This window comes from Somniosus microcephalus, chromosome 23 (genome assembly GCF_052327205.1).
Source record: "Somniosus microcephalus isolate GS21.2 chromosome 23, FLI_Smic_1.0, whole genome shotgun sequence".
NCBI lineage: Eukaryota > Metazoa > Chordata > Chondrichthyes > Squaliformes > Somniosidae > Somniosus > Somniosus microcephalus.
The window spans coordinates 63,809,056-63,836,786 of NC_141009.1; the positions used below are offsets into that span (position 1 = coordinate 63,809,056).

The 27,731-nt window shown below is 51.3% G+C and overlaps 1 protein-coding gene across 1 annotated transcript; it reads right to left on the reverse strand.

Moving 5' to 3' along the window:
• Positions 1 to 346: 346 nt before the first annotated feature.
• LOC147101909 (LIM domain transcription factor LMO4-B-like) lies at positions 347 to 26,017 on the reverse strand. The gene is made up of 4 exons (XM_085965150.1): positions 26,000 to 26,017; positions 25,060 to 25,175; positions 5,119 to 5,215; positions 347 to 3,080 (listed from the first exon to the last, which is right to left on the reverse strand). Exons 1-4 carry the CDS (start codon positions 26,015 to 26,017, stop codon positions 2,922 to 2,924), a joined length of 390 nt encoding a protein of 129 aa, XP_085821276.1. The 3' UTR covers positions 347 to 2,921.
• Between the last annotated feature and the right edge of the window lie 1,714 nt (positions 26,018 to 27,731).

Consider the following 27,731-nt stretch of genomic DNA (forward strand, 5'->3'; position numbering starts at 1 on the left):
GAGATTCAGCCTTTTACTCATTAATATTATTTGATTAAAAGTTTCTCTCTTTAAAAGGTGGTTGAAGGGCAATTGCTGTCTTAAAACATACTCTGTTTCTAAGATCTCAGCTTACCAGTCAGAGGAAGCACAAGCACGAGACTTGCAAACAGTGAAGGAGCAGGGAGGCAGTGTGGAGGATCAGCAGCTCACCTCTCCTGCCAATCCAGTCAATCACTGCAGCAGCAGAGGCCCAGCAACAGGCCGCTTCCGTATGGGTGACTGGTCAGTTGATCAACTGTAAAGCCTGTCCCCACACTAAACCCCTAGCGAGACATCATTTATTTTTATAAATGTACCAAGGAGCCAGAATGAATAAGTATTTATTAAATTATTATACTTAGTCATGTCCTCTGTACACATATCCTAATGTTACGTCTGCTGTACACACATCTTAATGTTAATCGATGTAATCAAGTTGTGTAAATCATTGAAAATGCAGGGTGTGGTCAAGTTCTCGAGGAGTTCCATAAGTCTCATGTTTTCTTGGCTCCTTTGCTGTCCTATGTGCTGGTGCCGGGTTCGGGAGTGCACCAGGTACCCGATAATATGAGGGCCTCCTCCGCAGTGAGTGTCTCCGGGAGGGAGGAGAAAGCCTTTACTTGGAGTGGGTGCCCTGTGGCTCAGGTGGGGAGTGCACTGCCCAGTGTGGTACCTAGCCCCACACAGTCGAACGTTCCCAGGGTCAACCCGATCTCAGTCAGGGTAGCACCTGAGTTATAATAATTGGCCTTGGGAAATTCAACCAAGGGGAGCATAGCATCCAAAACCATGCCTATCTTCACCAAAGTTCCTAGAAGTGTTAATAGGAATCCTGTACTGAGATCAATTGTAGGCCTATCTGGTTGCTGAGATTGGTTAAGTTATCATAGACGGTCCAGCTCCGCTCCCATGCTGGACCATGCCCTCATCAGGAGCCAGGGCTACAATTCTTAATCTGCTCATCCTGTTCATTGTTGCTATAACCACAGCGGCAGTTTATATTTCCCAGGTGAAATTCCTCAACTCTTAATAAGTAACCTGAAAGCTGGCCGAGTCTCCTTGGAAAGGTCCATCGGAGGGAAATGAGGCAGCACGGGACACGAGTGGGGAAAACAATCGTCTCCAACATGTTTCAGGAGCACTAGGAAAGAATTTGCGCAGTTGCTCGGTTGGCGTAGTCACCCGGTAGCAAGTGGTGAAGGTGGAGAGACCGCAGATTCCTCAGGATTGAATTGGTCGCCACTAAATTAGCTGAGAGAGAGAAGGAAAATTAGAATGAGCTAGCAGATCTCCCGTAGCATTGCTCACAATCATTGGGCTGTTGTGGGGGGAGGATGTACGTCACCACTGACAACATCTGGAAAGGAGTTTATTTATTTCCCAAGGACCAATCACACAGAGAAGGACTTGCATTTATATAGCGCCTTTCACGACCTCATGATGTTCCAAATCCCTTTACAGTTAATTGTAAGAAATAATAGTCTGTTGCGGGTTCCCTGGAGCAGCAGTTTGCCTATATTGATGACCGAAGGATTCCAGGCATGTCAGGAAAGGAGTTGTACAGAGAGTTGAATTATGAGGTCAGAACACAAAAACAGGCCTACGAGTGGGCATAGCTAGGCCTGATAGGGATGCAGAAAGGAGCTGTAGGATAAACAAGCTGTCTATGAGAAGGCAACAAGACCTTCAGAACAGAGATAAGGAGGAAAATGACCTCATGAGGCTGGGAGGGGGCAGTCAGAGGTAGCCTCTTGTAATTGGACAATGGGATGGGTAAAAATGATTGACACCAGGTATCCACCAGCCCATCGAAATAAGGCATAAAAACAGACAACCGAGCGAGGAAAACAGGCAGTTAGGGGCGAAGGCTTCCCCGAGGTGGTTACGGCCTAACACCTTGGTCAAGTTTAGCCCCTGAGGTGGATCAATGCTGGCTGACAGCCTAACGCCTCCAACAGCTCAAGGGATGACCCAACGGAAGTGACCGCTGCCAGAGACTGCAGGAATCCACCCAATCCGAAACCACTGTACTGTCTGTCCGTCCGGTCGTTTCGTTCCATTCCAGGGCCGTAGATCGCCCTCATCTGTCACGGGTTGTATGTCCACTGTATCTATTTCAGTCGCATGTAGTAGTATCTGATTATGCTTAAACTGTAGCTCTCTAATAAAAAGCCTTACAACTCCTAAGACCCTTTGGGTAATCTGTGTGTGACTTGTGATCCAAAGCTTACACAATGAAGTAATTTTGAAGTGTAGTCACTGTTGTAATGTAGGAAATGTGGCAGCCAATTTGAGCACAGCAAGATCCCACAAACAGCAATGAGATAAATGACCAGATAATCTGTTTTAGTATTGTTGATTGAGGGATAAATATTGGCCAGAACACCGGGGAGAACTCTCCTGCTCTTCTACCAGGACATTGGTTTCCATAAAGGGTCTACAAGGGGAAAGAGAATTGGGCGTAGTGTAAAATGAGCTGCCAATTCACTATCGCCCATTGTGCACTCCGCCCAGGACCGATTCCACCCCATGGAGTGATCGGAATGGTTCCCTTTCTTTGCTGTTAGCAAACTGCTCCTGTTTGACTTGTTGTCTCGACATGTCCCGAGCTCCTCATTGGGAGCTTTTCGACTTGCTTTGCTTATGTTCAATTTGTACAATTTCTTCTCTTGTGATTCATCGTTGCTTCAGGATGTAACATTCCTGCCAATCAGGTGGCAGTGTGGCAATTGTAATGTGTGCTGGGCACAAGATTTTTGACATATCCTGGAGAATCTCTTGTGACAGTGAGGTTACGCTATTGCAAGGTGGGGGGATGGGGTTGGTCGAAAGGAGCCTCTACGAGATCATCTTGAGATAGTGAAGGTCGTGTTAGCTTGCTCTCTCCCTTCTCCTGCACCTTATCGACTGAACCTTGCCTTGTGGTCTGGCAGCGGAGGTTTGATGGGCCCACCAGGCAGGGCCGGAGGCAGGTGACGCTCACAGAAGATTGTTCCGTCGATGAAGTGGAAGCTGTCTCCTGGCACCAGCCTGTTTCTACAGGTAGCACAGGTGAAGCACTGTGGAGACAAAGAGTGAGCAGGTTAGGGGCCTCTCGGCCTTGTGGTAGGCCCAGTACTAAAGCTCAGACACCAGTACAGTACACACAGCTCCTGCCACTATCACTAACACAGCAACAGAAGGGAATGTGGTGAATGAACAAAAACAAATCGCATTTATATAGCTCCTTTAACATAGGCGCTTCACAGGATGGTCCTCAGACAACATTTGACACCGAGACACGGACGGAGATACTAGGAGGGGTAACTACACCGAGACACGGACGGAGATACTAGGAGGGGTAACTACACCGAGACACGACGGAGATACTAGGAGGGGTAACTACACCGAGTCACGGACGGAGATACTAGGAGGGGTAACTACACCGAGTCACGGACGGAGATACTAGGAGGGGTAACTACAACGAGACGTGGACAGAGATACTAGGAGGGGTAAATACACCGAGACGTGGACAGAGATACTAGGAGGGGTAACTACACCGAGACACGGACGGAGATACTAAGAGGGGTAACTACACCGAGACACGGACGGAGATACTAAGAGGGGTAACTACACCGAGACACGGACGGAGATACTTGGAGGGGTAACTAGAAGCTTGGTCAAAGTGGTGGGTTTTAAGAACAGACTGAGAGGAGAGGGAGGTGGAGAGATTTAGGGAGGGAATTCTAGAGCATAGCGTCTAGTGGCAAATGGTAGGGCGTAGGGAGAGGGGGTGCACGAGGAATGGAGAGAACTCGGGATTGTAGGGCTGGCCGTCACAGAGATCGGCAGGGATGAGGCCATGGAGGGATTCAATGTGAGGTGGTGGACCGGGAGCCAGTGTAGAAAGCACAGGGGTGGATTCACTGGACTTGGTGCGAGTTAGGATACAGGCAGCAAAGCTGGAGTTTACCGAAGGTGGAAGACGGGAGGCCAGCCCGTGTTTTGGAACAGTCGAGTCTGGAGGTAACAAAGGTATGGATGAGGATTTCAGCAGCGGATGAGCTGAGGCTCGGGCGGAGACTGGCGATGTTAGAGGTGGAAGTGGTGCTGGAGTGCAAGTAGCTTTAACTGGTCTGGTGGTGACTATTCGTGGCTTGCACAGCTTCAGGTTATTTGGAAGTTTTGTAAATGCCAATTAGAGACAGCTCCAAATCCTACCACACACTCGGAGCTTCCTTTCCAAGACTTACGATGGTGCCGCATCCTCCAGTGCTCCTCGTGGTCCTGAGCTGCTGTGGTTAGCAGCATGATGTCAGCATCAGACGGGGCTCAGTGGGAGCACTCTCGCCTCTGAGTCAGGGTAGGTGTGTTAATTCAGGTGTGTCAGGGTAGGTGTGTTAATTCAGGTGTGTCAGTGTAGGTGTGTTAATTCAGGTGTGTCAGGGTAGGTGTGTTAATTCAGGTGTGTCAGGGTAGGTGTGTTAATTCAGGTGTGTCAGTGTAGGTGTGTTAATTCTGGTGTGTCAGGGTAGGTGTGTCTGTAGGTGTGTTAATTCGGGTGTGTTAATTCAGGTGTGTCAGGGTAGGTGTGTTAATTCAGGTGTGTCAGGGTAGGTGTGTTAATTCAGGTGTGTCAGTGTAGGTGTGTTAATTCAGGTGTGTCAGGGTAGGTGTGTTAATTCAGGTGTGTCAGGGTAGGTGTGTTAATTCAGGTGTGTCAGTGTAGGTGTGTTAATTCAGGTGTGTCAGGGTAGGTGTGTCTGTAGGTGTGTTAATTCGGGTGTGTTAATTCAGGTGTGTCAGGGTAGGTGTGTTAATTCAGGTGTGTCAGGGTAGGTGTGCTAGTGTAGGTGTGTTAATTTGGGTGTGTTAATTCAGGTGTGTTAATTCAGGTGTGCCAGGGGAGGTGTGTTAATTCAGGCGTGTCAGGGTAGGTGTGTTAATTCAGGCGTGTCAGGGTAGGCGTGCCAGGGTAGGTGTGTTAATTCAGGTGTGGTAGTGCGAGATGTCACACTACTAACTAACAGGCTCCAGTTCAGCAATGGAGCTGCTCTGGGCTGAGCAGTTTGGTGCCCGATAATGTGGACAGGCCAATGGAGAATGGAGCCGGCTAACCTCGAGATGGTAAACACTGTCCCGAGCCCTCATCACCAGCTCACTCGACGGGATGGACTGAGCACAAGCTCGACAGGATCCACCATTCCCAAACAACCTGCAAGACAAGAGGGAAACATGAGAGAGAAGAAGGGAGAAAGAGGGAGAGAGAGAGGGGAGGAGTGTGAGAGAGGAAAAAAGAGGGGGAGAGAGAGGGGAGGAGTGTGTGAGAGAGAGAGAAAGGGGGAGAGAGGGAGGGGGAGTGAGAGAGAGGAGAGAGGAGAGAGGGGGGGAGAGAGAGAAAGACGGAGAGGGGGGAGAGAGAGAAAGACGGAGAGAGGGGGGAGAGAGAGAGAAAGAGAAGGAGAGGAAGAAACAGAGAGGGAAAAGGGAGGGAGAAAAGAGGGGTGAGACTGAGGCAGAGAAAGACAGAGAGAAAGAAAGAGGGAGAGTGGCAAAGAGATGAAAGGTGAGAGAAAAAGAACGAGAGACAGAAAAACAAAAAGAAAGACTTGCATTTCTATAGCGCCTTTCACAACCTCAGGACATCCCAAAGTGCTTTACAGCCAATGAAGTACTTTTAACATGTAGTCACTGTTGTGATGTAGAAAACGCGGCAGCCAAATTTGCGCACAGCAAGCTCCCACACAACAATGAGATAATGACCAGATAATCTGTTTTAGTGTTGTTGGTTAAGGGCTAAATATTGGCCAGGACACCGAGAGAACTCCCCTGCTCTTCAATATAGACAAGAGAGAGGAAAGAGAGGGAGAGGGAGGAAATACATGCAACAGAGAAACAGACCAAACAGACCACGTGACACCGCAGCTACAACGTGGCAACTTATTGTTACACAGCTTCATCATCCAACGAAAAATTGACGTGATGCAGTCCTGGTTCGCTGTGTAAAGGAACCCCTGAAAGGCACGGACTGTGCCCGACTCCCCCTGTTCACAGCATTGCTCTGTGCCCCTTGACCCCCATTGCTCTGTGCCCCTTGACCCCCATCACTCCAGTGGTCTCATCCTCCCACTCCCCTCACCTGTCAACTTTCTACTTTGACTTCTCCGGAGTTCAAATATGTACAAGTGTGAACTAGAAAATCTGGTTCAAACTGGGAACACTGAATAACCGGACCGAGGAGCTGAGTACCGGAACCATCCTTGGTCACTGCAGAACAAACTGGTATTGGGGTGGGGGCTGGGGTTGGGACTTTGGACTTAATTGACAGCTTGGTTCAGTTGGTAGCACTCTGACCTCTTAGTCAGGAGACAGTAAGCTCAAATCACAGTTGATGACCTGAGCATAATCTAGATTTACCCCCACTGCAGTACTGAGGGAGCGCCCCACTGTCGGAGGGGCAGTACTGAGGGAGCACCCCACTGTCGGAGGGGCAGTACTGAGGGAGCACCCCACTGTCGGAGGGGCAGTACTGAGAGAGCACCGCACTGTCGGAGGGGCCAGACTGAGGGAGCGCCGCACTGTCGGAGGGGCAGTACTGAGGGAGCGCTGCACTGTCGGAGGGGCAGTACTGAGGGAGCGCTGCACTGTTGGAGAGGCAGTACTGAGGGAGCGCTGCACTGTCGGAGGGGCAGTACTGAGGGAGTGCTGCACTGTCGGAGGGTCAGTACTGAGGGAGCGCTGCACTGTCGGAGGGGCAGTACTGAGGGAGCGCTGCACTGTCGGAGGGGCAGTACTGAGTGAGCGCCGCACTGTCGGAGGGGCAGTACTGAGGGAGCGCTGCACTGTCGGAGGGGCAGTACTGAGGGAGTGTTGCACTGTCGGAGGGGCAGTGCTGAGGGAGCGCTGCACTGTCGGAGGGGCCAGACTGAGGGAGTGCTGCACTGTCGGAGGGGCAGTACTGAGGGATGGCTGCACTGTCGGAGGGGCAGTACTGAGGGATGGCTGCACTGTCGGAGGGGCAGTACTGAGGGAGCACTGCACTGTCGGAGGGGCAGTACTGAGGGAGCGCTGCACTGTCGGGGGGCAGTACAGAGGGAGTGCTGCACTGACTGGAGGGGCAGTACTGAGGGAGCGCTGCACTGTCAGAGGGGCCAAACTGAGGGAGCGCTGCACTGTCGGGGGGCAGTACTGAGGGAGTGCAGCACTGTCGGGATGCAGTACTGAGGGAGCGCTGCACTGTTGGGGGTGGCAGTACTGAGGGAGCACTGCACTATCGTAGAGGCAGTGCTGAGGGAGCGCTGCACTGTCGAAGGGGCATTACTGAGGGAGCGTTGCACTGTCGAAGGGGCAGTACAGAGGGATTGCTGCACTGACGGAGGGGCAGTACAGAGGGTGTGCTCCACTGTCGGAGGATCTGTACTGAGGGAGCGCTGCACTGTCGGAGGGGCAGTACAGAGGGAGCGCCGCACTGTCGGAGGGACAGTATTGAGGGAGCGCTGCACTGTCAGAGGGGCAGTACTGAGGGAGCGTCGCACTGTCGGAGGGGCAGTACTGAGGGAGCACTGCACTGTCGGAGGGGCCATACTGAGGGAGTGCTGCACTGTCGGGGGGCAGTACTGAGGGAGCGCTGCACTGTCGGAGGGACAATACTGAGGGAGCGCTGCACTGTCGGGGGGCAGTACTGAGGGAGTGCTGCACTGCCGGAGGGACAGTACTGAGGGAGCGCTGCACTGTTGGAGGGGCAATACTGTGGGAGCGCAGCACTATCGGAGGGGCAGTACTAAGGGAGTGCAGCACTGTCGGGGGCAGTAATGAGGGATTGCTGCACTGTGGAGGGGCAGTACTGAGGGAGCGCTGCACTGTCGGAGGGACCATACTGTGGGAGCGCTGCACTATCAGGGAGCTGTACTGAGGGAGCGCTGCACTGTCTGGGGGCAGTACTGAGGGAGCACTGCACTGTCGGAGGGGCAGTACTGAGGGAGCGCTGCACTGTCGGAGGGGCAGTACTGAGGGAGCGCTGCACTGTCGGAGGGGCAGTACTGAGGGAGCGCTGCACTGTCGGAGGGGCAGTACTGAGGGAGCACTGCACTGTCGGAGGGGCAGTACTGAGGGAGCGCGGCACTGTCGGAGGGGCAGTACTGAGGGAGCGCGGCACTGTCGGAGGGGCAGTACTGAGGGAGCGCTGCACTGTCGGAGGGGCAGTACTGAGGGAGTGCTGCACTGTCGGAGGGGCAGTACTGAGGGAGCGCTGCACTGTCGGAGGGGCAGTACTGAGGGAGCGCTGCACTGTCGGAGGGGCAGTACTGAGGGAGCGCTGCACTGTCGGAGGTGCTGTGTTTTAGATGGAATGTAAACCAATGTCTTTTCAGTTGGATGTTTAAGATCCCATGGCAATATTTGAAGAATAACGGGAGTTCTTCCCAGTGTCCCGACCAATATTTATCACTTAACCAACATCACTAAAACAGATCATTTATCACATTGGTGTTTGTGGGACCTTGCTGTGCACAAAATGGCTGCCATGTATGTCTATATAATAACAACAACTGTAATGTTCTTCACTGGTTGTGAATCCCCATTAGGATATTTCTCAGAACCAGAAAATGTCTGCACTGAGTTCCCAATGAAGAATCCAGCAGCAAGGCTGAGGTGGGACAGCGGCTAGGCTGTCATCAGCTGCTTCCTGATATAATGAGTCGTCTTCTTGTTTCAAAGCATAGTTCTGATTATCATCGAGTCCCACTTTACAAGATAATGATCCTGTTGTTCTTCCCATGGTTAATCTACAAGCTCCCTTGGCTACTGGTGCCTTTGAGATGTTTAAGGACTCTAGAATGGATGCAACAGAATTGAAGATGACAACTCCTTTGCAGAGACAAGGACAGTGTAAGAAAGACTTGAATTTCTATAGTGCCTTTCACGACCTCAGGACGTCCCAAAACACTTCACAGCCAATGAAGTAGTTTTGAAGTGGAGTCACTGTTGTAATGCAGGAAGTGAGGCAGCCAATTTGCACACAGCAAGATCCCACAAACAGCAATGTGATGATGGCCAGATCATCTGTTTTTGTGATGTTGATTGAGGGATAAATATTGGCCCCAGGACACCAGGGATAACTCCCCTGCTCTTCTTCGAAATAGTGTCGTGGGATCTTTTACATCCACCTGAGAGAGCAGACGGGGCCTCGGTTTAACGTCTCATCCGAAAGCTGGCTGGGTATGTCAGCCTGGATTTTTGTGCTTAAGTCTCTGGAGTGGGACTTGAAGGTACATTATATTACTGCAGAGTGCACATGGAAACAGAGACAGACATCACACTGGCACAAGCTCACACATACACACAATGTGCACTTGTGGATGTTGTGCTGTGGCTCAGTGGGCAGCACTCTCCCCTCTGGGTCAGAAGATTCTGGGTTCAAGTCCCACTCCAGAGACTTGAGCATAAAATCTTGGCTGACACTCCAGTGCAGTGCTGAGGGAGCGCTGCACTGTCGGAGGTGCCGCACTGAGGGAGCGCTGCACTGTCGGAGGTGCCGCACTGAGGGAGCGCTGCACTGTCGGAGGGGCTGCACTGAGGGAGCGCTGCACTGTCGGAGGTGCCGCACTGAGGGAGCGCTGCACTGTCGGAGGTGCCGCACTGAGGGAGCGCTGCACTGTCGGAGGGGCCGCACTGAGGGAGCGCTGCACTGTCGGAGGGGCCGCACTGAGGGAGCGCTGCACTGTCGGAGGGGCCGCACTGAGGGAGCGCTGCACTGTCGGAGGGGCCGCACTGAGGGAGCGCTGCACTGTCGGAGGGGCCGCACTGAGGGAGCGCTGCACTGTCGGAGTGTGCCATCTTTCGGATGGGACGTTAAACCGAGGCCCCGTCTGCTCACTCAGGTAGATGTAAAAGATCCCATGGTGCTCTTTGCAGAGCAGGGGAGTTATCCCCGATATACTGGGGCCAATACTTATCCCTCAATCAACATCACTAGAACAGATTATCTGGTCAATATCACATTGCTGTTTGTGGGAGCTTGCTGTGTACAAATTGGCTGCCGTGTTTCCTACATTACAACAGTGGCTACACTTCAAATAGTACTTAATTGGCTGTGAAGTGCTTTGAGACACCCTGAGATCATGAAAGGCGCTATAGAAATGCAAGCCTGTCTTTCTTTTACCGGGGACGTTACAAGCTGGAGCTGATTAAATACGTTTTACACTTGGGCTTTCCAGCTACTGTAACCGTTTTAAACTTACCAAACTTGAGATTCTGGGAACTATATGTCTCCCCTCAGCACCCTTTGCTGTCAGATCCTGACCAACATGAGTGCTTTCCTTGCTGGGACTGGCCCTCCCCAGTGTTCATTTAATCTTTGGCCACTGAGGTTAATCCTCTTTCTTACCATGACTTTTATCAGCTTGTCATTCTGCAGAGTTTGATGAATTTTTAAAGTTAAAAGACTCGCATTTATATCGCACTTTTCACGTCCTTAGGCCATCCCAAAGTCAATGAAGTACTTCTGAAGTGTAGTCACTGTTGAAATGTCGGAAATGCGGCAGCCAATTTGTGCACAGCAAGCTCCCACAAACAGCAATGTGATATTGACCAGATCATCTGTTTTAGTGATGTTGATTGAGGGAGAAATATTGGGCAGGACATCGGGGATAACTCCCCTGCTCTTCTTCAAAATAGTGTAATGAGATCTTTTACATCCACCAGAGGGACCTCAGTTTAACATCCCATCTGAAAGACTGCACCTCCGACAGTTCAGCACTCCGTCAGCACTACACTGGAGGGTCAGCCTAGATTTTGTGCTCAAGTCTTCTGAAGTGGGACTTGAACCCACAACCTTCTGACTCAGAGGCGAGTGCGCTACCCACTGAGCCACAGCTGACACCAATTTCACACAATTGTGGTCTACGCACTGACTCCCCATCTGGCGTGGGACACTGTCTGGGTCTCTGGAGACAGTCTCCTCACATCTTGTGGAGGGTTTAAGTGAAGCAGCTTGGCTTCTGTTGAAATCGGAGGGCTGCTCCTCTGAGTGAACGCTACCCATGACTTTCCATATCGATAACTGGCAGGAGAGGGTCCTGCACCAGAGCCCATGTGAAGAGTCAGGCCCACAGTCTGCTGTCTCATTCTGGCCTCCATTTTCTACCTTTACTACCAGTTATTTACATAAAGTAGCTTCTGATTGGGTGTTGTAATTGGCCCCCTTTTGGGCAGGAACTGAAAGGCTTCCTGTTGAAGCTAGGCCAAGTTTACAACAGACACGACCCACATATTCTCAGTCTGCACTCCCAGTGGGTTAGGGTTAGGGTTAGGTAAGGCTCCATGTCCGGAGCTTCGAGTTGTAAATCGGGCCTGCAGAGTTAGCCAACGCTCGGTGTAGCGCACTGGGAGATCCGTGACTGGCCTACTGCTACAGTCTCTCTTGGCCTTTCTGTCCACCCTGGTGTATCCAGGAGCAGAGAAGGAAACTGGGCAAAATATAAATAGCGGGGTTGAAACTGGTCTTGGGCGGCAGATCGGAACAGGCGCTGGAGAATCGGCCACCCCTTTCCCCCGCTCCATTGAAGCCAATAGAAATGTATATCGGGCGTGTGTAAAACCGGATGCCGATTCACTGGCGCCCGGTCCACGCACAGCCCAAGAGCAAATTGTACCCCAGAGCATTGTAGAAAATGGATCAAATAAAATAAAGTCATTCAGCAGTCAACATGAAAGACATTCTATGAAGGGAAGAGAAAGCAGCTCATTCTCAGAGCCTTCTGCACATTGTGGCGTAAGCAATGTTTCCCAAGCTTGTCATAAGAAGCAGGGCCCCAGGAGGTGCTTGTGAGATCTTCTGGAGCCAGACTGGCAGTGATGTTAGAGTCTGGCCGATCCCCGAATGCCCAGTGTCCACAGGAGCTTTCAAAGTCGACAAGTGTTTCCTGGGACAGTTCACAGAGAGTCCACAGTCAACGAGTAGGTCAACATCCGTCAAACCTCATGGACAATCTATCCAGTTTCTCACAGACACTCCGAGAAACCACCAGCTCCCTGCAGGATCACCAAGAGGATGCTGAAACCGCAAAGGTCTCTTCCGAAGTGCTCCACAAAAGATGAAGAGCCTGGAGCAACACGCCAGCCGCAGCCTCCCACATCTAGCTGAAGACCATTCCCCTGATCCACTGAAGATTTTCTTGCTAACAGGGTAACACTGAGAAGGACACAAGTTCTGCTGGAAGCATAGCTTCACTCTCCAATTAACCTCTCCAGCAAGCTCCTTCCTACGGTCTATTCAGAGCCCCCTCAAGTCCTCTGATAGTCTTTCTGTCCAAGTTCTAGGGCAGATTCCACTGCAACTGCAGTTATTCCTGATTCCCACGTACCCCCCTGAGAATGATCCTTCCCGTGATTGGCTCTTTGGAGAATGGTGTGAAGTAGTGGAAGGATTCGCAGGCTGAGTAACAGTCTGACAGGCTGAACGCCAACGTTCCTTCCATGGCCACAACCATCTTCATACCAACCCATACAGTGGTTAGTGCGAGGCGTTTATGGGCTCCCACAACCTATACAACGAGGGGGCACCCACCGGGCACCCACCCCCCCCCCCGGGGCACCCACCCCCACCGAACACGAGTATCTCACTGGATGTCAACCCAGAACTCCGAGCCGGAGCCACTCGCTGGGACTGTCTGGAGTGGGATTCAGAGCCGGAGCCACTCGCTGGGACTGTCTGGAGCGAGATTCAGAGCCGGAGCCACTCGCTGGGACTGTCTGGAGCGGGATTCAGAGCCGGAGCCACTCGCTGGGACTGTCTGGAGCGAGATTCAGAGCCGGAGCCACTCGCTGGGACTGTCTGGAGCGGGATTCAGAGCCGGAGCCACTCGCTGGGACTGTCCGGAGTGGGATTCAGAGCCGGAGCCACTCGCTGGGACTGTCTGGAGCGAGATTCAGAGCCGGAGCCACTCGCTGGGACTGTCTGGAGCGGGATTCAGAGGTGGGAATGTTACCATTAAGCCCAGGTTCACTACACCTCCCCACAGTAAAGGTATATGAACCTAAACAGAGCACTTTAAAATGACGTGTATGAGCAGCATTTTTTCATCATGTTGCATCATGTTGCACCTTGTGTTCACCAGCAGCTAATAGAACTACCACCGTCTTGTAAACATTACAGAGGCACCGTGAAGGAATTTGTGCTTATTTAAGAATACAGTGTGGTGTTGCAATCATGTGCACTACAGCGATCTGTAAACACATGTTGCACGACAAGAAAGAGTTGAATGTACCTATCATACTGTCCTAGTTCTTGGAATAAAGGATTTATTTTGTATCCAGTCTCTCCTTCACCATCTCGTTTCATCATCACCACCATTCCTTTCTCTAGAGGTTCTGGGACAGGTTTCAGTGCCACTGCAACTACAGTTATCCCCGATCTGTGTTGGGGCCTCAACTATTCACCGTATTTATTAACGACTTAGATGATGGCACAGAAAGTCACATATCCAAGTTTGCCGATGACTCAAAGATAGGCGGCAATGTAGATGGAAGCATAAAATTACACAGGGATATCGACAGGTTAAGTGAATGGCAAAACTGTGGCAAATGGATTTCAATATAAGCAAGAGATTTAGAATGGGGAGACACAGTGATGTGCCTCAATAATTCCGAGACCCGATGTTAGCGAAACAAAACAAGGCTTTTATTAACTTAGAAAGTAACACGTAAGAGAGAGAGGTATCTTCCTTCTGGAGACTGAGGCCAGACTGAGCTAGCTTACAAAAGGGGCCAGGTATGGGCGGAGCCCTACACACAGCACATTCCAGCACATTCCAATAAACAATACAATGAGGACTGGGGGAAGGGAAATGACACTGAAACCGACCACAGTCACAGGCAGTGATGAATGGAATATTTCATCACATTCACCCCTTCTATAGATTTAGTCTGTTCGGGGGTTTGATAGTCCTCTGCGACCGACGTGGCTGTTGTGGTGCCGCGGGTGTCGGCTGGGTGTCCCCGGTAGCCTCCTGGGTCTCTGCCGGGGGTGCCGCCAGGGTTGTTGAAGGGGTCGTTGGTGGGGGTGCCGTTGGTCGATGTTCTTCCGGGGGTGATGAAAGAGTAGTGGGTGGGTAAGAGTTGCTGTGATCGTTGTTGCTGCTATTGCCGTGGTTGTTGTCGATGCCGGCTGGGGCGACGTCTTTTATGGACACGGTGTCCTCCCTTCCGTCGGCGTGCCGGACATATGCGTATTGGGGGTTGGCGTGGAGGTGGTGTACTGGCTCCACGAGAGGGTCCGTCTTGTGGCCCCTCACATGCCTTCGCACGAGTACCAGACCTGGGGTGGAGAGCCATGACGGCATGGATACGCCTGAGGTGGATTTCCGGGGAAAGACAAACATTCATTCATGAGGCGTGGCATTAGTGGCCGTACACAATAGCGACCGTATCGAATGGAGCACATCCGAGAGGACTCCCTGCCAGCGGGAGATAGGGAGGCCCTTGGTCCTTAGAGCTAGAGTGACTGCTTTCCATACTGTCCCGTTCTCTCGCTCCACTTGGCTGTTACCCCGGGGGTTGTAGCTGGTGGTACGGCTCGTGGCGATCCCCTTGGACAGCATGTACTGGCGTAGCTCTTCACTCATGAAGGACGCCCCCCTATCCGTATGGATGTAGCTCGGCATACCGAACAGGCAGAACAGGCTGTTGAGGCATTTAATGACCGTGGCGCTGGTCATGTCTGGGCAGGGGAAGGCGAATGGGAACCGGGAGTATTCGTCCACAATGTTCAGGAAGTAAACATTGCGGTCGACGGACGGGAGGGGGCCCTTGAAATCTAAGCTGAGCCGCTCAAAGGGCCGTGTAGCTTTGATTAAGTGGGCTCTATCTGGGCGGTAGAACCGAGGCTTGCACTCAGCGCAAGTGCGGCAGTTCCTGGTCAGAGACCGAACTTCCTCAATCGAGTAGGGTAAGTTACGGGACTTTATGAAGTGGAACAGCCGCGTGACCCCTGGGTGGCAGAGGTCGTTGTGGAGGGTCTGTAGCCGATCCCCGGCGGCGCTGGCACACATCCCTCGTGAGAGGGCGTCAGGGGATTCGTTAAGGGCCCCTGGCCGGTAAATGATGTCGTACTCGAAGGTGGAGAGCTCGATCCGCCACCTAAGAATCTTATCATTTTTAATCTTCCCCCTCTGTTTATTATTGAACATAAACGATACCGACCGCTGGTCAGTAAGTAGGGTGAAGTGTTTGCCGGCTAGGTAGTGGCGCCAGTGGCGCACTGCCTCCACGATGGCTTGGGCCTCCTTTTCCACGGAGGAGTGTCTGATCTCGGGCCCTTGGAGGGTCCTCGAGAAGAAAGCTACGGGCCGCCCCGCCTGGTTGAGGGTGGCCGCCAAGGCGAAGTCAGACGCATCACTTTCCACTTGAAATGGAGTGTTCTCGTCCACTGCCTGTAGCGTGGCCCGCTCAATATCCTGCTTAATGCTTTTGAAGGCGGCGTGGGCCTCAGCAGAGAGCGGAAAAGAGGATGCTTTCAAGAGGGGGCGGGCTTTGTCGGAGTAGTTGGGGACCCATTGGGAATAATAAGAAAATAACCCCAGGCACCTTTTCAGGGCTTTGGGAGTGTTGGGCAGGGGCAGCTCCCGTAGGGGGCGCAATCGGTCGGGGTCTGGTCCGATTTCCCCATTCTCCACCACGCTGCCTAGTATGCAGAGGCGCGTGGTGTTGAAAACGCACTTGTCCTCGTTGTAGGTGAGGTTGAGTTTTTGTGCGGTTTCCAGGAACCTCTCGAGGTTCGAGTCGTGATCCAGCTGATTGTGGCCGCAGATGGTGATGTTGTCGAGGTAGGGGAAGGTTGCCTGCAAGTGGTGGTCATCGACCATGCGGTCCATCTCCCTCTGAAAGACCGAGACCCCATTCGTCACCCCAAAGGGGACTCTGAGGAATTGGTAGAGGCGTCCGTTCGCCTCGAAGGCGGTCCTCTGGTCTGATAGGGAGCTGGTGGTACGCTGACTTGAGGTCGATGGTGGAGAACACCCGGTATTGGGCGATTTGGTTCACCATTTCTGATATGCGGGGTAGCGGGTAGGCGTCTAGTTGGGTGTACCTGTTGATCGTTTGACTATAGTCGATCACCATCCGTTTCTTCTCGCTACCCCTTACCACTACCACTTGGGCGCGCCATGGGCTGTTGCTGCGTTCAATAATGCGCTCTTTCAGGAGCCTGTCTACCTCGGTCACGATAAACCGCCTGTCCTCCCAGCTGTACCTCCTGCTTTTGGTCGCTATTGGCCGGCAGTTAGGGGTAAGGTTCGCGAATAGCGAAGGCGGCTTTACCTTCAGGGTAGCCAGACCGCACACTGTGAGGGGCGGCTGGGACCCACCATACTTGAGCGTGATGCTTTGGTGGTTGCACTGGAAATCCAGGCCCAAGATCACGCTCGCACATAGGTTCTTCATGATTAGTACTTTAAAATTATCGTATACAGTCCCGTTAACGCCCAATTGTACCGTGCAGTAACCCAGAATGGTCGATGTCTGGGTTTTATCGGCCATAGAGATAGTACCCTGAGCAGGGACCACCTTTAGGGAGAGTTGTTGTGCCAGTTCAGGGTGGATAAAACTCTCCGTGCTTCCACTGTCAATTAAACATTTAACCCGGCACCCGTTTACCTCGATGTCCACCATTGATTTGGATAGCGGGTGCGGCCTGGTCTGGTCCACTGTGACCGATGCCACTGTAGGGCCCTGATCGATACAAGATGGCGTCCACGCTGTCTGCCCATAAGATGGCGGACCCCACGAGGTCGGGCAAGATGGTGTCCAAGATGGCCGCTCCCACGGCGCACACGCGGCGGTGGCGGGTTTTCCGGCGGTTGGTTTTCCAGCAGGGTTTCCTCTGCACACCTTCCCGAAGTGCCCCTTCTTACCGCACTTAAAGCAGGTGGTGCCTTTCGCCGGGCACAGGTTTCTGGTGTGTTTTGGCTGCCCGCAGAAGTAGCAGTTGGGTCCCTGACGCGTCGCGGCTGTCGTAGGGCTTCTGCGGGGAGCGCGGGGCCCCGCCGGTGTCGGGCTGCCAGGCGGGGAAGATGCCTTCCAAGATGGCTGCGCCCTCGGTGCACACGTGGTGGCGTGGACGGCGCGGGCTGAAGAGTAGGCGTCCGAGTTTCTCTGGGCCACATCCAGGGATCGCGCGGTGTCCGCAGCCTGTTTCAGGTCCAACCCCGTTTTCTCCAGCAGTCTTTGCCGGATGTAAGTGGAGCTGAGGCCTGTGATAAAGGCATCGCGAACAAGCTCGTCAGTGTACACTGTGGCTTTTACATCTCGGCACTTGCAGTCTTTGCCAAGCATTTTCAGGGTGCTTAGGAACTCCTCCACTGATTCCCCAGGTCGCTGTGCGCGAGTAGCGAGCAGATGCCTAGCATACACCTCATTCGTAGGCTGCTGGTAATGCGCCTTTAAGATGTCGCAGGCGGCCAGGTACGTATCGGCGTCTTGGATGAGGGGGTAAACCCGGTGGCTTACCCAATTCCGCAGAATTCCGAGTCTCATCCTCGCAGCGTCCGTAGCGTCTTTGACGGCTGCGGAATTGTCCAGGAAAAATTCCATACACTCAAACCAGTGTCTGAAGCGTGCTGATGCGTCCGGAGCATGTTGATCCAAATCCAAACGTTCAGGTTTCAGGAGTTGATCCATAGTGTTGAAAAATAAGTTAATAAAATTGATGTGCCTCAATAATTCCGAGACCCGATGTTAGCGAAACAAAACAAGGCTTTTATTAACTTAGAAAGTAACACGTAAGAGAGAGAGGTATCTTCCTTCTGGAGACTGAGGCCAGACTGAGCTAGCTTACAAAAGGGGCCAGGTATGGGCGGAGCCCTACACACAGCACATTCCAGCACATTCCAATAAACAATACAATGAGGACTGGGGGAAGGGAAATGACACTGAAACCGACCACAGTCACAGGCAGTGATGAATGGAATATTTCATCACACACAGATATAAGATTAAGACTGTGGAGTTCCTGGGCAATGTTCCCACTCCATCGCTGTAACTTCACCGGAAGTGTGTTGGAAACCCTGTTTATGTGTGGAAATGGCGTTACGGTGGAGGAGTGAGCTTTAGGGCAGAGAGTAAAAGAAACCTTTTTACACAGAGGATTATGAGGCTGTGGAATGCACTACCAGAGTTAATGATTGAAACAGATCACATCACCATTTCAGAATACGTTAGGTAGGTGATGGGCTATGGGACAGGGCGGGCACATGGGACTAGGAATACTGCTCATGTGGAGAATAAACACCAGCCCAGACTGGCTGGGCTGAACGGTCATGTCAGTTCTATGTAACAGCCCACAGCAGGGAGAGAGAACATCTCCCGAGCGACAGGGTGAGCAGCACAACTCAACATAAAACGAGCTGGAGCCTCACCAGGATCACACGTCACCAGCTGGTCTGGGTAGATTCCTTCACCGCACGGAGGTCAGAACCCCCTCATGTGACCGACGGGGAAACTCCAAGGGTTTGAGCCAGCAGCTGCTGAAGACACGGTCTGGAGGGCAGATGTAAAGACACCTGACAGAAAGACTTGCATTTGCATAGCGCCTTTTGTAGTGTATGTGCTTTAAGTCAGAACTACTTTTTACAGCTCCTGTATACTGTAGTACCGGCAGTGACCACACCGGTATATAAGCTGTGCGCATGCCTCTGTACCCCAGTCTAGAGATTACCCTCCTCCAGTAAAGACCTGTTATTTGTTTATGTACAGCAGCTGTGTAATTATTTATCCACTGAACCACAGATCTAACAGTGGCGACGAGTGTTGATGCAAATCTACCTGCAACATAAAAAAAAATAGTCGAGTCCAGGAACACGGGCGTCGACCGCGAGCAACCGCCCAGCAGTCAGGCAGAGATCCAACTACGCTGGGGAGGCTGTGGAGAGCCGGGCTTGGTTCCCCAGCCACAACGAGCAGTAAGAGACCGCCGACAGGTCCAGAGCAGACCCTTCCCGAGCAGCGGCGGCTGGAGCCGACCGACGGCAGAGAGAGAGCCGAACAGCGTCGACGGGGTAAGAAAGAGGGTGAAGAGAGCAGGGTGCAGCCGGGGGTTGATCACCGAGCGGCGTCGAGGAAAAATACTGCAAACCGGAGAGAGGGTAAGAAACAGCCGGGTTCTAGACTGAGCGGCATCGACAAATATCAAGAGAAGAACACACAGAGCACAGCCAGGGATCACGGGCTGATCAGGGTCCGCGGGGCGAAGCAAGGGGAGGCGCCATTGAGCCGCGGAGAAGAAGGAAGAGCGCGGGAGACGCCATTTTGCGAAGCCGCAGCGGCGAAGACGGGCGAGCGCGGGAAGGAAGGAAAGCGCGGGAGACGCCATTTTCTGCCAGCAGAGAAGAAGGGAGAGCGCGGGAGGCGCCAGTGGTGATAGTTAACGCACAACCAAGGATGCCGAAGAGTGGCAGTATCTCTACGTTCGACAATGAAGTCGAAGATTGGGCGACATATGTGGAACGTATTGAGGTGTACTGCAGGGTAAATGAAGTGCCAGATGCTAATAAAGCACTGGTTCTGTTAAATTCCATGGGTGCAAAAACTTATGGGTTACTGCGAAATCTAATAACCCCAGAGAAGCCGGTAAACAAGAATTTTGAAAGCATAGTAGAAATCCTACAGGACCACTTAAACCCCACACCGCTGCTGATAGCAGAACAATTTAAGTTCCATAAAAAGAACCAACACAAAGACGAAAGCAATGCTGAGTACCTAACGGAACTGCGCAAGCTATCGAAATACTGCCAGTTTGGAGCGGGACTAGCAGACACGTTAAGGGACAAGTTTGTGTGTGGGCTACAAAGTGAAGGAACCCAGAAACGGCTTCTATCAGAAAAGGACCTTATGCTGGACAAAGCTTTCAGTATGGCAGTATCACACGAAGCAGCTGCAAGGGGCGCTGCAGAGATACAACGGAGACCATAAGAATATGGCACCAACGAAATGACCTATGGAACAGGGAAGTGCTATCGCTGCGGCAGAACGACACATGACCAGAAAGATTGTTGGTTCAAGGACCAAGTGTGCAGACAGTGTGGGAAAGCAGGACACATAGCAAGAGTCTGCAGGTCTGGGAAGAAAACCAACAGTAAGAAATCTCCACAGGAGAAGTACAAAAAGGTACACCAGGTGATGGACAGTGGTTCAGACGAACAGAAAAGTGACACAGACTCCGGAAGCAAGGAGCTGGGTTGTCTGAAACTACATAATGTAACCGAAATGGAGGATCACCAGACTATCTGGGTTACACTCAAGATAGACGGCGTCCAAGTGGAAATGGAATTGGACACAGGGTCAGCTCTAACAGTCATAAATCAAAGAGACTACAAGCGGCTATTTTCACACATACCCTTGAAAGCTACAGAGATTGTTTTGAAGATGTGTACGGGGCAAAAAGTCTACCCCAAAGGAAAAATAAGGGTGAAAGTGACATGTAAAGGTCAGGAAATACCTAAAATGGATATATATGTATTGCCAAATGGAGGACCACCACTGCTAGGACATGAATGGATCCGGAAGATACATTTAGATTGGCATTCCATACAGGCACTGAAGGTGGAGGCCAAAAAGGATGATGACGTCACACCTGGACGACTGTCAAAAATGCTAACTGACGCAAAAGAAGTGTTCCAGGAGGGACTAGGAACACTAAAAGGAATAACAGCAACAATTAAAATAGAGGATAATGCAAGCCCAAAGTTTCTGAAGGCCAGACCAGTGCCTTATGCGATCAGACCAGCGGTTGAAGCAGAGCTGGAAGGGTTGGAACGTTCAGGAGTACTGTCCAAAGTGGACTGGAGCGAGTGGGCTACACCCATCGTTCCTGTAATGAAGAGGTCGTTGAGTAATACGCCTGGGGAACCAAAGAAGGTCCGCATCTGTATGGATTTTATGGTGACAGTGAACCCAGTCCTTCACACGGTGCAATATCCGCTTCCACGAATTGAGGATATTTTCGCCTCGCTATCTGGTGGTAAACGCTTCACCAAAATTGATCTAGCCCAGGCGTACTTGCAAATGGAGGTGGAAGAAGCTTCGAAACATTACCTTACGATCAACACCCATAAAGGTCTCTATCAATACAACCGGCTGGTGTTTGGAGTAGCCTCGGCTCCGGCTATCTGGCAAAGGGCGATGGATCAGGTCCTGCAAGGGATTCCAGGGACCCAGTGTTATTTGGACGACATCTTGGTCACGGGCGAAAATGACGGTGATCACCTCGCTAACTTGGAGAAGGTGCTCGCCAGATTAAAAGGAATATGGGCTACGAGCTAATCGCCACAAGTGCGAGTTTTTCCAGAAACAGATCTCGTATTGCGGCCACGTCATCGATGAAGAGGGGTTACATAAGTCCCCTGACAAGATAGAGGCAGTAGTCAAGGCTCCAGCACCAGAAAATGTGTCACAACTGAGGTCGTTCCTCGGGCTGGTAAACTATTACCACAAGTTCTTACCAAATTTGTCTACGGTATTACACCCGCTGAACACCCTACTGCAAACAGGGGTACCATGGAAGTGGGATGACGAATGTAGACGAGCTTTCCAGAAGTGTAAAGAATTGATCACATCAAAAGAGGTGTTGGCCCATTTCAACCCAGCACTACCAATTCGTTTGGCATGTGATGCATCACCCTACGGCATTGGAGCGGTGCTGTCGCACAAATTCCCAGACGGGTTGGAGAGGCCAGTAGCCTTTGCGTCTCGGTCACTAACCTCAGCCGAGCGCAACTACACCCAGATTGACAGGGAGGCCCTCAGCCTAGTATGGGGAGTAAAAAAATTCAACCACTATCTGCATGGACAGAAGTTCACCTTGCTGACTGACCACCAACCACTTGTCTCCATCTTTAATCCTAAGAAGGGCGTGCCAGTAATGACTGCACAGTGGTTACAAAGATGGTCCCTGTTTCTAGGGGCGAATCAATATGAAATAGAATATAAAGGCACGAGACAGCATGGGAACGCTGATGGGCTATCGCGCCTGCCACTGCCTACTGTGGAGGAAGCACCAGCAGTGGACCCTATCGAGATATTTTATTCGTCGATAATTGAACGATTGCCAGTAACAAACGCGGATATAGAGAAGGAGACCCGCAATGATCCGACGCTGTCACGGGTATATGAATTGACGGTGAGGGGATGGCCAACACATGGCGACTCACTGTTGCCAGCATTCTCATCCAGAAGAGAACAACTGTCAGTATGCCAGGGGACAGTGATGTGTGGATCCAGAGTGGTGATTCCACCCAAGTTAAGGGAGAGAGTGCTAAATGAGCTACATGAAGGTCATCTGAGGGGAGTGAAAATGAGAAGCCTAGCTAGGGCTTATGTGTGGTGGCCGGGAATCGATCAACAAATCGAAGGCCTAACTAAGAGCTGCTTAGGATGCCAGAAGGTCCAAAATGCACCACCACATGCCCCTCTACACCCATGGGAGTGGCCCTCCTCTCCATGGCAACGGGTGCACATTGATTTCGCTGGTCCATTCATGGACTCAATGTTCTTAATAGCAGTGGATGCTCATTCAAAGTGGCCTGAGGTGATAAAGATGTCTTCAACCACTACAGAGAAAACGATTGCAGTCCTACGGACCATATTTGCCAGAAACGGGTTGCCAGAGCAGATCTGCTCTGATAATGGACCACAGTTTGTGTCCGATGAGTTCCAAAAATTCATGAAAAGGAATGGGGTAAGGCATTACACATCCGCCCCGTATCATCCAGCCACCAATGGATTGGCTGAGAGGTTCGTACAAACCTTTAAGAAGGCGATAAAGGCCATGTACGACGAGGAAATTCCACTACAGCATAAGATGGACAATTTCTTATTAGCCTACCGAAACGCGACACATGCAGTTACCAACCAGACCCCGGCCATGATGTTCTTTAACCGAAGGTTGAGATCTCGTCTGGACTTGCTCAGACCAAATGTGCGAAGAAATGTTGAGGACAAACAATTCCAGCACATCAACGAGACGCCGACAAGGAGCTTCAATGTAGGGCAACCAGTCTTGGCCCGGGATTATCGAACAGAGAAGTGGCAACCCGGAATGATATGTACAAGGCAGGGGCCATTAATGTACACAGTGGATGTTGGGGAGAACATTGTGAGACGCCACGTCGATCAGATCTTAGCATCACAGGAATGCGTCAACCCCATGTCTCGAGTACCTGGGGATGAACCCGACATACCGGTAGTATCTACTTCAGACCCCGTAGCAGTGGAACCCGATGAACTACCCAGTGAAAGGGGGTCAGAATCGCCTCTGCACCAAGAACAAGAACCTCCGGAAAGGCGCTATCCCGAAAGGGTCAGGAAGCCGCCCCAAAGACTGAATCTATAAATGGACTTTTGTTATTGAATGTACATGTAAAAATGTAATTGTTATTTGAATATTAAGGGGGTATTATTAATCTAAAAAGGGAGGAATTGTAGTGTATGTGCTTTAAGTCAGAACTACTTTTTACAGCTCCTGTATACTGTAGTACCGGCAGTGACCACACCGGTATATAAGCTGTGCGCATGCCTCTGTACCCCCAGTCTAGAGATTACCCTCCTCCAGTAAAGACCTGTTATTTGTTAATGTACAGCATCCGTGTGATTATTTATCCACTGAACCACGGATCTAACACCTTTCATGGCCTCAGGACATCCCAAAGTGCTTTTCAGGCAATGAAGTGTAGTCACTGTAGGCAGCCAATTAGATGGCAATGAGATAATTGACCCAGTGCTGGTTGAGGGATAAATATTGGCCAGGACACCGGGGAGAACGCCCCATCTCTTCTTCAAACAGTGCCATGGGATCTTTTACATCCACCTGAGAGAGCAGGCGGGGCTTCGGTTTAACGTCTCATCTGAAAGACAGCACCTCTGACAGTGCAGCACCCCCTCAGCACTACATTGTAGCGTCAGCCTAGATTTTGTGTCAAAGTCTCCCAGAGTGGGATTTGAACCCACGACCCTTTGACTCGCAAGGCGAGCGTGCTTCGCACTGAGCCATTGCTGATACACCCAGGTATCTGCGCCTACCACGAGTGGGTGGCTGAGAGGTAAGCGGCTGCAGCTGATCCCTCACATCTCCCCAACAGGTGGAACCACCGCTCTATGAATTAAAGAGATCACTATCAAGGAAAACCAGACAAAGATATGACTTTCGGCGAGTCTTAGCTTTGCAACAGCCCCTTTAATTCAGTTACAGCGCACGAGGGCCCAGGTTTTCTGATCCCAATGTCGAGTGCCTGTTCATTTAAAATGGGTTCCCCTCAGCATAACGATGGGAAAACCTGGGCAAGCAGGTTGAAACCAGTTGCATTCAGAATTGTGCCCCCCAGTGTAACATTATACAAATGCTGCAAGGACTTCTGGTCTGTTGTCTTTGAGGCTGTCGGCTTATGAAAGGGACCAAGCCACACAATTCAAAACAAAAGGGCAGCGTGTGATTAGTTCAGTTCTGCTCATGGTCGGCAACTCCTCATGGATTTAGTGGACAATTATTCAAATTCAAGGAGCCCCAGTAACTGAAACATATTTAATTGGCTTGTACTGTTCAATTCAAGAAAGAATAGGCCTGGGATGGATTGTAAAGGAAATATTATATAAAAAGTTATTTGTGAACTTAGCACAGAGATTGCAAATCATTTATATAAATATAGCTTTTATTTATTGGCTTGTTCGTTTATTGCCCAATAAAGGCAAGGTCTGTTAAGAAAGATCTTGCATTTATCTAGAGCCTTTAATGACCTCAGGACGTCCCAGAGCACTTGACAGACAATGAAGTACTCCCTCAGTACTGCGCTGGAGTGGGATTAGAACCCACAACCTTCTGACCCAGGAGGGGAGAGTGCTGCCACTGAGCCACGACACGACATCCACCAGTGCACATTGTGCGTACATGTGAGTTTGTGCCAGTGTGGTGTCTGCTGTAGTCTGTCTCTGTTTCCATGTGCACTCTGCAGTAACATATTGGCCCAGAAATTGGTGTTGGGGGCTTCCCGCGGGTGCAAGCCCCCGACCTACACTTACCTAGCGCGCCGGCCGTTGAGGCCTGGGCCTGCGTGGATTTCCTGTCTGTGGACCGGTCCAGCTCCCGGCACGCTGTGCTTGCGTGATCCAGCGGCGTAGTTAGTGCGATGCGTCGGCTGAGATCACGTGAGCCACAGGCAACCAATCGGAGGAGGGAAAACTCCATTCATGAGTTTGACAGAAAGAAATGTCAAATTCATGAAAACTCCGGGCACCCAAAACAGTACTTAACCTTAAAATAAATTTGAAAAAAAACACACTATTTAAATCAACTATAAATAACATTAAATAACTATTTTAAACAATTTAAATTTTTGAAAAAAATAATTTTATAAAAAATCGGGGCTAAAAATACACTTACCTTACTGTAAAGTATTTTAAAATAATAAACCTGTGGAAAAAATGTTCTAATTTTAATTAATTGACCACTTACCTTTTAAAATGAAGTCCTTACGTCTGGTTTTTTAATGTGTAAAATGTAGAGGCCTTCACGCACGGGCAAACCTGTAAAAAAAGAGGAAGTTCAACGCGCACGCGCAGACTCCTGCGCGCACGCGTTCGACCTCTGAACCCCTTGGTTCAGAGGATCGGAAATGCCGGTTTCCCGCACATGCGTAGTGCATGCAAGAAACCGGCACTTCCATCGGGTCCACGTGTGAGTACTCCGTCCGTACTCAAGCGTTGGGACCCGAATTTCTGGGCCAATGTCCATACTGGATACTGTCTTTGTCTCCACAAAGGAGCTGTCATCTTCAACTCTGCTGCATCTTAAACACCTCAAAGGACAAGGCACCAGTAGCCGAGAGATGTTGTAGATTAACCATGGACAGCAGGATCATTATCTTGTAAAGTGGGACTAGATGATGATCAGGATTATGCTTTGAAACAAGAAGACTCATTCCGCCAGGAAGCAGCCAATGAGAGTCTGGCTCTGTCCTACCTCAGCACATGCAGTCATTTCCGCAGCCAATTTGCACACAGCAAGCTCCCACAAACAGCAATGTGATAATGACCAAATAACCTGCTGCTTGAACGATAAGTATTGGCCAGGACACCGGGGAGAACTCCCCTGCACTTCGCCAATAGTACTGTGGGAATCTTTTACACCCACCTGAAAGGGCACATTCGAAGGACGGCACCTGCGACAGTGCAGCACTCCCTCGGTACTGCACTGGGTGCGTCAGACGGGACTTTGTGCTCCAGTCTCTGGCGTGGGATTGAAACCCACGACCTTCTGACTCCGAGGCGAGAGAGCTGCTCACTGAGCCACGCCAACACCTGTTAGTGTTGCTCTGTCGATTTTGGAAACGGAAGGAGAATCCTCTGGAGATACAAGATAGACCCAGCAGCAAAAGAAATGTAAAGAGAGGGCTTGTGTTCATTATCTAAACTTACCCAGCTATCAGAGCCATCGAAGAGGAGGCCACAGGGACCCAAGGCTCTCCAGCAAGAATCATTTACAATACAGGGGAGGGGAGCAGAAAGGAGCTGGAAACCCAACCATGACATCCCAGCACATCCCAAGAAATTTAGACAGCCATCTTCATCGCATCACTCGTACTAAGCAGCATTAACAACAGAGGCCCATTCTTGGCTGCAGAGCCTCCTGGTTGAAAATAAATGAAACCTTATTGCAACACGAAAGTGAGAAACCATGGCAACAAATAACTGGCACAGAATGGAGCCAAGTACTAAAGTCACGTACTAACAGGAAACTGTTTTTACATAGATCACAGGTGTAATTAGTACAATCAAGGTGCTGATTGGCCCCACAGGGACAAATGGATGTGAATGGAGATGTGTAGTAGGCCACAGGGACAACTGGGGGAATGGGCTACAAAGTGACAGCTGGAATTCAATGTCAGTAAGTGTGAGGAGATGCATTTTGTTAAAAAGTACCAGCAGTAATTATACTGTGACTGGAAGTAGGCTCGGGGCTGTGGGGAGCAGAGGGATTTGGGGAAGTAGGCTCGGGGCTGTGGGAGAGCAGAGGGATTTGGGGAAGTAGGCTCGGGGCTGTGGGGAGAGCAGAGGGATTTGGGGAAGTAGGCTCGGGGCTGTGGGGAGCAGAGGGATTTGGGGAAGTAGGCTCGGGGCTGTGGGAGAGCAGAGGGATTTGGGGAAGTAGGCTCGGGGCTGTGGGGAGCAGAGGGATTTGGGGAAGTAGGCTCGGGGCTGTGAGAGAGCAGAGGGATTTGGGGAAGTAAGCTCGGGGCTGTGGAGAGCAGAGGGATTTGGGGAAGTAGGCTCGGGGCTGTGGGAGCAGAGGGATTTGGGGAAGTAGGCTCGGGGCTGTGGGGGAGCAGAGGGATTTGGGGAAGTAGGCTCGGGGCTGTGGGAGAGGAGAGGGATTTGGGGAAGTAGGCTCGGGGCTGTGGGATCAGAGGGATTTGGGGAAGTAGGCTCGGGGCTGTGGGGGAGCAGAGGGATTTGGGGAAGTAAGCTCGGGGCTGTGGAGAGCAGAGGGATTTGGGGAAGTAGGCTCGGGGCTGTGGGGGAGCAGAGGGATTTGGGGAAGTAGGCTCGGGGCTGGGGAAGAGCAGAGGGATTTGGGGAAGTAGGCTCGGGGCTGTGGGAGAGCAGAGGGATTTGGGGAAGTAGGCTCGGGGCTGTGGGAGAGGAGAGGGATTTGGGGAAGTAGGCTCAGGGCTGTGGGGGAGCAGAGGGATTTG

Excerpts from the sequence above, each read along its gene's own strand:
- LOC147101909 (XM_085965150.1), bottom strand. Across the intron at positions 5,216-25,059 it reads CTCAACGGCCGGCGCGCTAG|GTTGTTTGGGAATGGTGGAT; the intron begins GTAAGTGTAGGT and ends CTTGTCTTGCAG. Across the intron at positions 3,081-5,118 it reads ACAGTGTTTACCATCTCGAG|TGCTTCACCTGTGCTACCTG; the intron begins GTTAGCCGGCTC and ends TTGTCTCCACAG.